The following is a 14933-nucleotide window of genomic DNA, read 5'->3' as shown; positions in this document are numbered from 1 at the left end:
GAATGACCTTTGTACATAGTTTGGCCTGCTGTCCAGCTGTGATTCCAAGAATCCTCATGCATAATGAATGGGGCTTAGGCCTTTCGGAGAAAACCCCAGGTCCTCTAGTCATTACCTCAACTAGGTAAAAGATCAGTCCTAAGAACCGTTATGTAGTGCAGTATGAGGGCAATGTAGGTTAAAGGTGCATGTAGTACCCAAGCTGATATTGGGGTACCTATATGGAAGATAACAAAGGGAGCTTCTCCATTGAGTGGTGGCAGAAATATGGTTGTCTGCCTTTATTTCTGTGAAAAACGGCATGCAAAACCCAAAGTACATAAAGGAGTGCAGATGTGACAAAATTAATTATATTTGCACTCTGAAACGTTTTAAGCATTTTGATTTTTTTCTGTATGTTAAACCAAATGACAAGTTAAAACTTTTGTCAAGTTGTCACCTACAGTGTGAATACAGTAAAAATCTACAGCCGAATAGCGAAGCACTACAGACTTGCACTATATGGTCATATATCTTTTTGGATGCCCAATTCGGTTATTATGACGGCACAGGTGATAAACAATTTATTAAAGTGACACCTGTGAAATTCTACATGTGTGTGGATAACGTGTTGGGTTAAGCAGTAGTCCCATTCACATGCCCCACACAGGTTCACCTCAGCTGTACAGCAGCTGACATTATTCTTAAAGGTGGGCACTGGTAGTTAGCACTCAAAGCCATTTCACAGAAGCTTACAGTGGGTTAGACTCAATTGGTGAGATTCGCTTGCAGCAGAGATCCAAAAACTGGGCAGTCCAAAAAATAAATGCTAGAAGGATTCAAGAAGGTTAGATCCTACTCTTTTAAAGCAATCATGGCATGTGTGTATGGGGCCAATTCCTACTGCCACTCCTACTAAGTCTCCCACATAATTGCTTATTTTTGCTTATAAACAACACATTCTTTGCTTACCATACCATCAGTTTATACAGCATTCTACGACTATGGAACCTTGTCTGAATTTTACAGGCAAACAAGAACTTTTATGCTGTTCTGATTCTTTGCAAACATAAGGTGATGATGGTCAGAGTGCTGAAAGGTTTTAGACACTCATCCCCACTCACAGATTTGGGTTAAATCTATCGTCGTTCTTATGCTCACTCCATCTCCCCTGGATAGACCCAGCCATATGTAAATCACTCTTGACCCTGTTGCTCATCTCATGGGAACAGTACAGCCCGAACTGCCAAGCCAGGTCTTCCATGGATCAGAATCAAGCATCCTAGGACCGGTTTCGGGATAATACTCCTTATCAGCCAGGTTAGCTTGAGTCCAGTGGCAAAGTGAGCAAGGGAACCACATCTGGGCATACCCTGCCAACTTAGGACAAACAAAGCAAACACAAGGTGAGAATGGACAGAATGCTGAAACTTTTCAGACACTCACCCCCAGTCACAGATCTTGGTTGAATTCATCATCGTTCTTACGCTCACTTTGCCACCCCACTTCAGACCCAGCAAAATGCAAATCAGTCTTGACCCTGTTCCTCATGGGAACAGTCCAGCCCAACTGCCAAACCAGGTCTTTTAATTCTTTGAATACAGTAGAGTGTTTTTATTTTTGCACTGCTGATTATTCCATGAATCATCATAAATATTAGAACAAGCTGCATAATACTTTGTTATTTAATCCTGTTTATCCTGCTTGTAAGTGTAGACAGAGACATAAGATCAGATTTCTTTATCCCATCAGCTAGAATCTCACACACCAAATGTAGAGTTTCTTAAATCAAGGGCCAAGACGATTTTACTATACACATAGTTTTTCTGAATGATGGAAGATTATCTAATTTCATAACGCCAACATATGGTCTTTGGTCATTTATTACAGCGTATGAATTTATTGCATAAAGCACTATGTTAGAGCGGATTATACATTTCTAGAGAGGAAGATCACTATCTATATGACTATTATTTAAATAATTTAACTGCAAAAGTGTACTCAAGCAGATTGTTTGCACCTACTTTAGAGAGAGGTTGTGGTTTACCCTTTTATCACTGCTGAGATATTTATCCAACTGGCAAAAGTGCATTGAAAAAATCTCTACTGATTATCCCTCTTGTGCCAATTATTAGTTTTTATTAATGATTAGTGCTGCAGAACATTTTAAAAGTCCCTGCAGTGTGGAAACCGCAACCACCCATATCATTAGTGAGCATGCACCAATTGAAATCACTGGTAATCAAATTAATTCATGTGGCATTTCAGCCAGAGTCAGGTATATTATTGAATTGGTTCTGATCTATACAATGCATCAGGAGGGTTTGCCCTGGAAGATTTGGGCCTTCTCCTTGCAGGGTTATTTTGGCTGCCTGCTGTGCCAGGCAGAGATGGGCCTCTGGGCGACAAGAGTGCCATTCCGCCACTCTGGTATTTTCTCGATAGGATGGAGGTTAGAGGGGCTTCTTTCAGGCAGAAAGATCTGCCACATCTCAGCCATGCCTCATGGACCCATTCTAGTTACAGCCTCTTGCAGTATGTTCTGAACAATCTTCCAAAGGCTTAAGTTGGTTTCCGCCCCCCCTACCCCGCACAGGTGCGGGGCCGCGCTATCTCATTGATTGAATGTTGTTTCTCACAATGAGTTAAAAGTGAATATATAAATAAATAATTTACGTGAGTAATGATCCAAGAGGGCAGACACATATTCAATAGAGGCGTTCAGCCGATCTTTTGCTTTCACTTTTAATAAATGTTGATAAACATTGCAAACTATTAAATGCGTGTGCCCATTCTGTATCATCTCAGTCTTTACAGCAAGAGCAAATGGATCTCTCTTTACCAGTTCACCAGTAGTCAAAGTTATCAAGACACCAATTCTGTGGGCATATGAATATGAAACCTTTTGAATTTCGAAACTCACATTCTCATTCCTTGAAAAAACTTCTTGATGTGAAGTCTCTTGAAGAAACACTATATGGTGTGTGTCCAAGAACAACTGTATGACACTCAGATTAGCAGTGAACCTTAAAAACCCAGTTTTATTCCAGGAGATTTGAATAAAGAGAAAATTGAGGACTGCATTCTCCGTCATCCACTCAGGGAAGGGCGGTTATTTAGGACCCCGTAGGACCAACCTCATCATTGATTAGCATCAGAGGTGTTTACCCAGCCATAAACAGCAGTATCATCAGTTCAACATATCTCAGCGAGGGCCAGTGGTGTTAACCCTGTAATGAACTTTCATGTTTGCTTTGTGGGAAAAGCACTGTTCTTCAGATTTATTTTGCCAACTGTACCCTTAACAGTAATTCCCTTCCAATACATTAAGCTACCATGTTGTTGTACTGCCCTTTCTATATCTGAACCTAGTGTCGAACCTACAATGAAAATCTTTCTTTGTTGCTTTTCAGAAATTACATGTTCACTAAATGTTGATTCCAGCGGACGCACAAGGAGCTTTAAAAATGGCGATGTTGCCAAACTTAAATGTCAAGATGGATTAAAATTGGATGGAGCTGAGAAAGTCCAGTGCTATTACTTTGGATGGTATCCAAAGCTTCCTTCTTGCAGAGGTAAATATTTCAACACATCAATAAATTATTGAAAATTGTAAATTAAAATGTGTCACTGCTGCCTGGAATTTAGATCTACTGCTCTGCTAACCATACCTGGAGAGAAATTTAGGGTTGCCTTTTGTGGCACACTTTAAGTGTGCCTGTTAAAGACATAAGGCATGTTTGGCTCGGCACCCATGTCGTTAATGCAAGGCAGGCGCAGATGCAAAGTGATTCCGTTATGTGCTTGGGGCCATGCTCGTGCAAATAAGGGAACCCCGTCTCATGATAGCACTGTCGCTACATTTGTACCAGAACCCCGTCTTATGATAGCACTGTCGCTACATTTGTACCAGAACCCCGTCTCATGATAGCGCTGTCGCTACATGTGCATCAGTGCTATCAGTATTACAGCAGTGGAAGCACAATTTATTTATTTTATTTATTTATTTATTTATGTAAAGGTTTTATATAGCGCTGGCTGGACCCAAGAGTAGCAGAGCGCTTTACAACATTTGGAAATAACAGAGTTACAGTAGAATTTGGTACATTGAGGTAAAGAGGCAGGGCACTTTGATAGATATGGGGAAGAGTAAGTGCGCTAGGAAGCGTTAAGAAAGAAACTGATTGAGGCAGGAAGAAATGGAGGACAGCAGAGAATGTAGAGTGAGTGAGAAGGGGACAGACAAGAAAGTGAGGGATAGTTGTGGCAAATGAGGGGGAAAGGGGGGACGGAAAGAGAGAATAGAGTGGGCAAGGGACCAAAAGTTAGAATGTAATGCGGAAGAAAATTGGTAATCAGTAAAATATATATTAGGACCCCCAATATTTATTAAGCCTCTGCAGACACTTCTGTAATACTTTTGTGCCAGGGGACGCACACACACCCATTGCACTTCAAGGGCACAATGTATAATATGTCGCCGGGCGTGTAAAAGCGCACAATAAGGATGAAGCACCTAATCAGTTCACCCATTTGTCATTTTAAAGATACTCCCACTGAGCACAGCTTTGACAGAAATGCATTTGGGAGCTTGGTTGCACATTAAAAAGAGATATGTATGCCAAATGTTTTCAAGGTGCGGATCAGGAAGCAGCACGAGAGAGCAAATTGTAAAGAGCATAGGTGGTCTGGGCCTTAACCCCAACAGTCTCTGGCCCTGGGCCTGGTCTAGGCATGGACAGGAGCAAAGTGGCTTGCCTTTTGCGTGCCATCAGTGCACCCACTGCGTGCATCCGTGCTTATGTCTCTTACTAGACCCGTGACGGAGATGGATGCAAAGGATGTGGTCTGAACATCTCCCAAGATGGCATCCAAAGTACCCATAATTCCTGGCATGGCTCGGGAAAGTGAAAGTTCAGACTAACCTTGTAGATTAAAGGAATGCCAGATCATTAGCAAGACTTTACTTGACTCTGTCTGCAGCAAATCTTTGAGAGATGCAATGTTCAGACCAATGCTATACCTGGTGACAGCTAATTAAATATCTAAAAATTAACTTTCTCTTAAGTGAATGCTAAGCTTACTGAATCAATTTAACCAGCTGTGAATCTATTATTGAGTAGCTTTTGAGTGAAAACAATTAAATAAAGGCAGTATGAATAAGTAAGCAAAAAAGTTGAGAGACATGCAGCGCATGCAGAGAAGCAGCAGGTCTGCCAATTACTCTTGTGTTTGGCCTTTTCAGAAGAATAAGCTGCACTACCATTATCTTTGATAACGTAGTAGAAACTCTACTATATACAAGACTATCTGTAGCAAAATCTATGATGAGAAGCACCTTCCAAGACTTAGACAGAGGGAACAAGTACCCGAGTGGAACTGTGAGCCTAGTGATCTGTGCTCACGTTCACACTTTGCCATGTTGTACCTCATTTGCTACATTTGTTGGAGGGTCTTAAACACTTCTTTATTATGGACACGTGATTTTGGGTGCTCTTAAGGACCAGATGTTGATACTGTTTTTTGTTGAGTCTTTCAGCAATTAAAATAAACCTTAACATTATAAATGCCACTTTATGTCTTAGTGCACATGCCTGCATTTGTTCCCACAGAGCCTGATGGTGAGCAACTACCACTAGGCATAGAAGATGGTTGTTATTGTTTTACTTTCTTCATTTAACTTTTTACATGTCATCAGACAAAGAAGTATACATGTACAATTACTGTGTATCATTTTATTCTGAATACATCGTCCTTCTTTAAATCTGATAGCTTCATTGTACAATGAATGGATAGCAGCACAGTTTCAGGATTTGCAGAGATTAAGGACCTATTTTTCTCAAAATCATGTTTTTTAATCAATTCCCCTACCCACGAGGACTTGGCTCTCTTCTGATAGTCTGGCTTCACCCACGCTAAAGTTCCCCATTAGCCATTTATTTCCCCCTCCAACTACCTCATTCTTCCTCAGCTCATCACTTTTGGTTGTCTCTGAAGGCAGCCCAAGGATGACATTCACAAATGCTCCATGGCATTCATGTGAGGCACAGACCCTTCTGAGATCCGTATCTCATGTTATGCATTTTGAGCTACCTCTAACGTGATAGAGTTGGGTGAGGTGTGGCGCAGTGGCCGGAGTGCCGGACCAGGAGCGCAGGGCTCATCATGGTTCAATCGCCGGTGGCAGCTCAGCTCAGCATCATGTGACGATAGGCAATAGCTCACCTGATCTCCCCGACGGCCCCCAGCGCCTGGATACCCTTAGGGGTGACAAGTCACTTTTTACACATCTGGAATTACTTACTATAGAGTACACATCCACAAATATTATGTTGACTATGTTTATGATTTTGCATTACCATTCACGTGATCAATCATGAGGCATTGGTAAACTTTCTCGTTAGGATTTGAGATCTTAGTAACTAAAAGATGCAAGTTACAGCAACAGCAGGCATTTCAGTAAAATAAAAATGAGGGTGGCTGCTCAAATGAGAGATGACTCACGCTTATTCTTGTGCTCAAGGGAGGGATGAGGAGGAAGGTTGGAGTGACTATACAGAGCCTAAGCTTGTAAATGATATATAAGGGAAACACGTTAAGTGCACCCTAATAAGTACAGAAACATATTGCCATGTTAAAGTTTGAGTACAGTGCAAGGTTAAAGCAGAAATGTGCAGCAAACAATCTATTAAAACAATGTCCCTCAGGAGCAAGAGAGAGAACACACCGATGAGACTAAGACTATGCATATGGAGTGCTGCCAAGTACAGCCGAGGTTGATGTGAAGTGAGGGATGGAATCCGCCCTTAAATTGCATTACTTTTGTCATAGTGAGATTACATGTACTATAGAATGACTTGTTGTTGGCATATGGGCGGCTGTTTTTCTAATCTCTGAAATGTTTAATTTTTCAGATACATATGAGGATGGTTATCCTGAGTATCTTGTAGTCGATGATTCAGAGCCAGCCGTTGGTAAGTTACAACAAGGGTAATATTTGTATTTCTGTAAGATGGAGCCACCGCTACTTTCAGTCACAGAAGTCACGCCCTTATGTAGAGTTTGGCAGAGTGGGAGGAGGACGGTAAACCAGCGATTTACAGGCGCAGTGATTGGTGTGCCACCTTATTGAGGAAGGGACAACTGTCACTCATTTCTCCTGCCCATTTCTGTCATCCAAGGCACCTGTTCCCTGTGCGTTGGTCCATTAACCTTTTGTTCATAGATGGCACATTTCTGCTTTGGGATTTTTTTTCCATAAACAAAAGAAAGATGACACATTTCTGCTTTGGTAGTTTTTTAATCAAAACAAAAAAGGTTTGCTGAGCTGGCACTTTAAACATGGCGCTTGCCGGTAACGTTCACTGCTGTGAAGGGAACAGCTGCTCCTCTCACAGTATATATATCTCCACCTGCCAATCTCTAAATATGGCAGACAGTTCTTCATCAGCGTGGTGGAGTTCATGACCTCTACACTCCCCTGGTAGGGGCAGCTGTCTGTCCAGCTAGGCATAATAAGGCCCTTTTCCTTTTTTTTTTTTTGTTCAAAGTATTTTATTTTATTTAATTAAAAAAAGATATAAAATCAGATATCATTGCTATACAAGTAGGAGGTGGTCATTCGATACAATAATGTCAAACAAATGATATACAAGTTTCATGGCGAATATTGTGGGACATCATACACTCAAGACTGTAGTGCTCTTGAGAAAAAGTGTATTCTGCACATGTAAGGAGGAACAATGATATATATAAAGGATAGCTATGAAACCACTGTGAATCCGGACCCACTTGTAAGATCAGCCCATACAGGGTATCTAGGAACACGCATAGAGGAGTGGGTACAGATGTGGTAAGGCTGGTACATTTCGTAGCTGTGGAGTGTATAGTGTGGGTTATGAATATCATAATGATGTATTGTCTTGATGCCAATGAGAACAGGCAAAAGAGAACCAGGTTGTGAGGTGGGGAGGGGAAGTGTGGGGAGAGGGTTGACTGAGAAACCTGGAGACCGGAAGTGGTTTTGTTCAGGCTCAGGAGTTTGGCAGAGAATGAGCTATCCCCTTGATTGTATTCTTTTCTACGTATTTGTCTCGGGAGAGCCATACTGCACTGGTAATTGGGGATAGATTGCATTTTAGACTGTAGGGTGTGTACCCCTCTGAGGTATGAGACCCATGCGTGCCAGGTGCGATAATAGAGAAGGTTAAATGATTTCAATTTAGAGAGTATAACTTTCACTGCAATGGTTAAAAGAAGGTCTAACAGAGCCATATCATTGGCGTTACTGAAGCACAGGGACCAAGAGCTATCATAGGAAAGCGTAGAGTTATGGGTATATCAACTATATTTGATAGCTTGTTCTGTATCTGAAGCTAATATGGTTCCAGGTGTCGGCACTCAAGGAAAATGTGTTGGTGTGAACCAGTGTCTTGGTTGCAGTTCTAACATTTATCGGTCTCTCTCAGGTTCAGCTTTCGTAGCCTAGAAAGGGTTCAGAATACCAGGTTCAATGTAAAGAATTTGGATTGTATGAGAGAGGAGGCAATTTTGTTACATAACGCGAGTTTTACAATTTTTTGCCATTGATCTTCAGTGATGTGGTTAAATATGTCAGCATTGAAAATGTTTAGCCCATTTTGTATGCGGTATCAATGATTATGTTGAGTATGGGTCAGATGAAAATTTGTAAATCTTGGAGGCAATATGCCCTGATTGTTGCCATATCGCTAGTTGGGACGGTAAGGATGAGTGTTTGGTAAATATAAGCTCTGACAGATTTGCTTTACTCTTTAAGTAACTGTAGCAATCTAGGTTAGAGAGGGCATATATTCCGGCTAAAGCCTAAAAAGGGAGAGGATCATTGATTTTGTCATATAGATCCTTGATTAGCTGACTGCCTTTCAAGGCCTGCGCGTTTGCAACCTGAGCATCAACTTCTGTTTTAGGGTTATGCCATAGTGACGCCCATCTGATATGGATAGGCATAGGCAGTTCAAAGTATTCATTTTCTAGTATTTCTGTGTTTAAACACCAAATTTTATTTCTGCTTTTATCAGGAAGGATCGTGATGGACATTGAAACCACAGCATGATCTGATACAAGAATTGGGTGTATCTTAGCATCAGTAGTTGCCTTAAGGAGTGAGGCATCTACAAGTACATAGTCGATGTATGAATAACTAGAATGAGGAGGGGAGAAAAAAGTAAAATAGTTATCTTTAGGGTGATGTAATCTCCAAACATCTAGGAGGCAGTGTGAGGAGCAAAGATTGAGCAATTTTTTATGTGCCTTGGGGGTGACAAATTTGAAAGCAGAGTAGCGGTCTAAGATGGGGCCCACAGGGAGATTGAAATCCCCAGCCACTATCGTTTTAGAGTCTCGTGGAATGTCTGCTAATTTTCTAATGAGGGTATTCCAGAATATTGGGTCATCTACATTGGAGGCATAAATGTTCATGATATAAAGATTAAGGGTGGGGGAGTTGCCATAGGAGTTGGAAAAAAACTCCATGGAGCTACGCATCGTTCCGTTCTGCTACCTCCCCGCTCCCTCCCTCCTCCCAAATCCTTTTAAATGATAAAAAGAAGGCACTTACCTGTGTTTCTGCTGCCTCCCCTGCCTGACCGCTCTCCTTCCTGCTCGGTCCGCCTCACGTCCTTCTTCATTAAAAATCACTACATTGTACGTTTAGCGCGTGCGCATGCGCACTTTCTAAATGTACAACCTAGTGTTTTTTTAATGAAGAAGGACTCAATAGGAGCAGGAAGGAGAGCAGCCAGGCAGGGGAGGTGGCAGAAACACTGGTAAGTACCTTCTTTTTATCATTTTAAAGCATTTGGGAGGGGAGAGGGAGCAGCTAACTCCGCTCCGCCACGGAGGCAGAGTTTTGCCTACCTATGCATTCACCACGGAAAGCGGAGTAGGCAAATCTCAGCAAATTCCACTGGCGGAGCGGAGTTACCTGCCCAGAGTTAATAAAGATCATGAACCCGTTGTTTAGTCTAGTAAATAACCATCTGTCATTGGTATCATGTTCTGAAGCGATTACAGTTAGATTCGATTTTTTGATGAGTAGGGTTAGTAAGTAAACCGTTTTTCTTCCTACAAGCTTTAGAACAAGTTACATCAGAAACCCAGCCTTTCCTCATTAAAAGGACTTCTTTGAAACCAATCTTAGGGGCAGATTTACAACTTCTGGCGCATCTCTGCTAATCAGCAGGGATGCGCCAGAAGAGTTGCGATGCATCTGCCCACCCGTGCGCCATCACTGATGCGCCGCATTTACTATGCGGCGCACCGTGGCACATGGATGGGCAGATGTGTGTCGCATCCCCCGGTGGAAAGGCGGCGCATTGCTGGAGTCGCTCGCAAGCGCGACGCAGCTCCAGCAAGGCTCGGGGTGCCCCTGTTCCTAACATGCTGCGTCAATCCTTAGGTCTGCTTCAAGCAGGTGCAGGGTTTTGATGCAGCATGGCTGTAAAAGTGACTGAGTGAAATCTTGAAGATTTCACTCAGCCACTTTTCGGAGGCGTTCCTGCGCCGGAACGCCCCCCCCCCGTGCCGGAACACCCACATGTGGCGCAGGGCTTTACAGCGTGACGCATCTCCCTAGATGTAAATTCCCCGCAGCATGGCGCTGGCTTTGCGCCGCCGTTGCATCACAAAAGTGACGCAACGCCGGCGCAAATGTGGCGTACGGGGCTTGTAAATCTGCCCCCCAGTCTCTTGGAGTAGTACTATATCCCCAGCTAAATCCTTACAGTAATATAGGACTTTGGTTCTTCTAAGAGGGTGGTTAAACCTCTTGGTGTTCAAGGCGACAACGTTTAGTGAAGACACTGAACCATTTCCTTTAGTGCTGATGGACATCCTTGTATAGGTTGCCTAGAAGGGCCTTGGAAGATGTTAGGTAGCCCATCATGGGACCAGATAACTCACTCGGAGGAGGTGCTAGGGGGGTTGTAGGGTTAAAGGTCCAGTAACTTAGGGGGCCCACATAGAGTCCGGGTGAGCCCAGGTTCAGGTTAGGGCCCCTTCCTACCTGGTGTAGACATGGTACGTGGGGAGAGTGGTAGTGGATGAAGTGGCTAAGCCGGCTTGTAAAGCTGGCCGGATAGAGGGAAAACGCAGGAAACCACAACGGTGAGAGTGATGCAGGATGCAGCAACATATTACATGGAATAGTATGTCATTAAACATGTATGTTTGGCATGAACATATAGTATGGTATGTTGCATGGTATGCTTAACATGAATGTTATGACAAGCATGTTAAATGGCAAGTATAACAAGAACAATTGAAACATATACTTGTATAAACATAAAAACGTATGTTGCGAAATAAAGAGACCCTGATAAATTAGCCCTGTACTGTCTAAGCTCTGGAATAAGAGATCTAGACATAGATACAAAATCAGCACATTGGATGTCCAAGTTCAACTTAGTAGTCTTATATAGAGAGTAGTACCAGGAAATGAAATGCATAAACATCTGATACAAACAAGGACCAAATATTCTTGGCTGTAATCAAGTGACTATCTATACATCCCTTAGGTAGAACAAAAATATGGTATGAATCAGAGTTGAGCGTGATGAACTACATTCCATGACGGGATAAAACTTGTTGTTCCTGGAATGAAGGATTGGGTTGGTGTTATTGATGGATCAACTTTGGTAGGACTAACTGTGAGGAGACCTACGAGGTCATATGGTCTACTTAGTAGGACCCATTTGGGCGTGTGGTCTAGAATCCTCTGAAAGGATAGTCGGATTCCTCAACCTAGGTATCCATAAATTCATATCAGGGAAAAGCACCAAGGTGCTCTAGGACATAATGTCCGATAGTTTATTGTTAGTTGAGGCAATAAGTATGAGTAGTGGTGAGACAAAGCCAGTAACCTCTCCTCAGTGTTGCGTGTCTAATATGGACACATGTATAAAGAGGTATGCTATTAGCAGAGCTAAAGCTGATAGTACAAACCACGGTGCATCAGTAAGCTAATGTGGACTGGTCACCGTTGGCTGGGAGGACTACATGTGTGATCTGGGATATATATTCAGAGGGATGATGATGAAAAATGTGCCCTTACAGAACTTGTTATTTTGCATTTGAGAATAAATATCTGACAGTCATCAGTTCACAAAAACATTGTATGGATAGTACATCTGAGGTTAACCAAGCACAGTGAAGCAATGTTTGGGAAACAATATACAAACAAATCGAAAATACGTCAATGAAGACCAGATGCCATGATCTGGAAATAGGAACGGAAAATTCTCACACAAGAAGGAGATGACTCTCAGCAAAAGGATATATCTAAACTGTTGACGTTGGCACAGGATCACAATCAGGAGGAGAGGTCCAGTAGAGAGTTGTTGATGTACCAGGAAGAGAGTCAGAGTCCATTTGGGATTCAGGTTTGTTGCCTAGGAAGGCTGCTAAGTTTGGCGGGTCTGAAAATATTATCAAGTCAAAAAGCTTTATTCGGTTTGTAAGAATCCAACCATATAAGCAAGACAGACAATAAAAACAAAGTTAAATTACATAGCAGAAAAGGTGCCTTATACAATGTGTAAAAATACATTATTATGTACAATTCAGCCATTTTCCATACCAGACAAATATTCCATTAGAGTTCTTTGGCAAAGTGCGATTTCCGCGTAAAGTGACAAATGTATAGTGGCTGTGCAAAGAGTGCAAAGTGCAAAAAGGCATTATTAAAGTGCAATATGCATCCAGAGACTGCTCATGGTTAAGAGTACATAAAAGGATTACTGTCAGTGCATGATGAATGTGCAAAATACGCAGAACAATAGAGGCTACACAGAGCAAATTATCAACTTCCTTATAGTTACACACTTTAACACATAGATGCAGTAGAAAAACAGATATCTGGGCTTTCTAAGGATATTATTAACTTCATTGCTAGTTTAGTGGACCGAACATTATATTTTAAAAAGATAGGTTTAAGATAAAACTTCCTAAAATGACAATAAAATTTACAGAACAATAAAAAGTGACAACAGCTTTGCTTTGAAATATTATCGCATGGGCACATTGCATTAGATCTAACACTCATATGCGGGAATGATACCAAATGGTGAACAATCCCCAGCCTTAAGCGAGTTAAAACAAATCAATGGGAATTACGTGTTACGATGGTAAGATAAGTCTGAAAGCCTTTCATCAGGTTTAAATCATAATAGAATACTGTGGTTATTAGATTTCTAGACTGCCTCTCTCTAGCCGCTTTCTTGTATGAAAGAAACCTCCATTTTAGGTCTTTCTTTGATATCAACGCTGCAGCTTCTGGATTCAAGCGGATATTACAATCATATAAAAGATTATACCAATAATAAATATAGCTCAACCAAGGTGTACGTGATAAATGGTCAAGCCTCAAACAATCTTTAATGATTCATTGTGTAAATATTGTTTCAGGTTTAGACCAGATAGACCGCCAGAGTAATAATGGGCGCAATGCAGCTAAATCCATAACGAAGTCTATTCCGACTTCCTCATGGATTAACATAGCTGATGCTGAGGGGGGCCACATAATAATTTTTAAAAAAACCTATTTTCATCGTTCTGTAGTGAATTCACACAATGGTGGGCCCACACTCCCGCCCCATACAGTGCCGATGAGACACACCTGGCGTTGTAAATGGCCATCATTTCTTTTATCCTCCTTTGCCCTAGTTTGGCGGCGAATCTGAATATACTATTGGTATTTCTACTCATCTTCGTTCTCACATTCTCGTCCTCGTTTTTCCATTTCCCATCTCCAGAGAATGTTATTCCTAGGTAGCAAAACCTATTGACCGTTTGCATCTTGGCTTTATCAATATAGAATGTAGAAGCCGATTTTACTTTTTTACCACAGGTCATAGCAAAAGTCTTGGTTTTGTTAACTAGCAATTTTCTATCTTCAATGAATAACACAAATCTATCTATAAGGTGTTGTAATCCAACCTGTGTTCACGATAAAAGAACCGCGTCATCTGCATATAATAAAATTGGGGTAGCACTCCCGTCTATAGTAGGGGCATCCGAGGGTAGCTGACTTAAAATCAGATCAATTTGATTAATAAATAATGAAAATAAAAACGGCGCTAAAACGCAACCCTGTCGGATTCCACTGGCAACTTTAAAGAACGGTGTGCATTCCCTCAATGGTCCATAACAAACTTTGCATGATAATCCTGAGTAGAGCAGTGCCAAAAAATATACACATTCCTTTGGGGCACCAAGTTCTAACAAGATATCAACAAGATCAAAAGCGCTGCTCAGGTCTGCGAAACAGAGGAACAGGTTGCCCTCCTTAGCAACAGTGTGTTTATTGATAAGCAGGTCAAGATTTACACACTGTTCCAATGTCCCCAGACCTTTTCTAAAACCGTATTGTGCCTTTGATAGAATTGAATTGTCCATGGCCCAGTTTTCAAGTCTTTTTAACATTATTCTACTCATAATTTTTATTGAGGAATCCAATAGAGAGATAGGGCGGTAATTACTTGCCTCAGATTTGGAACCTTTTTAAAAGAGGGGAGTAATTAAAGACTGGCCCCAGGAGATAGGTAACTGTCCCTCCGCGGCTGCATTGAAAAATCTAGTCAAAATGGGGGCCCACAGATGTAATTCGGATTTGTATAAATCCAACGGGACCCCATCCGGTCCAGGGGCTTTACCTCCTTTGCTATTACTTAATCCCTCATATACCTCATCTAGACTTATTTCTATGGGTAACCTTGGCCATGTGCAATCGTTATCCATTGAAGAATCTAAAACTATCCTACCAGGGTTAAAAATATTTAAAAAATGTTCCGTCCATGAGTTGCAATCTACATGTGAGGTTAATTCGGGCACTCTGTCATTCTTCAGAAAGGGGCTATTTATGGTCTCCCAATAAAGTTTGCTATTATTTGTATCTGCCGCTAAATTAAGGTTGTTAC

At 41.6% G+C, this 14933-nt stretch overlaps 1 protein-coding gene across 2 annotated transcripts in view; it reads left to right on the top strand.

Moving 5' to 3' along the window:
* The window catches only part of LOC146833911 (complement factor H-like), a 601647-nt gene that overhangs the window by 246548 nt on the left and 340166 nt on the right, over positions 1-14933 (top strand). For both annotated transcript variants that reach the window (XM_085601821.1, XM_085601820.1), the window contains exons 11-12: positions 3393-3554; positions 6894-6953. In XM_085601821.1, coding sequence (XP_085457947.1) covers positions 3393-3554; positions 6894-6953 — 222 coding nt within the window. The remainder of the gene's footprint in view (positions 1-3392; positions 3555-6893; positions 6954-14933) is intronic.

Source organism: Triturus cristatus, chromosome 4_2 (genome assembly GCF_964204655.1).
Source record: "Triturus cristatus chromosome 4_2, aTriCri1.1, whole genome shotgun sequence".
Taxonomy (NCBI): domain Eukaryota; kingdom Metazoa; phylum Chordata; class Amphibia; order Caudata; family Salamandridae; genus Triturus; species Triturus cristatus.
This window is presented reverse-complemented; position numbering and strand designations above follow the sequence as displayed.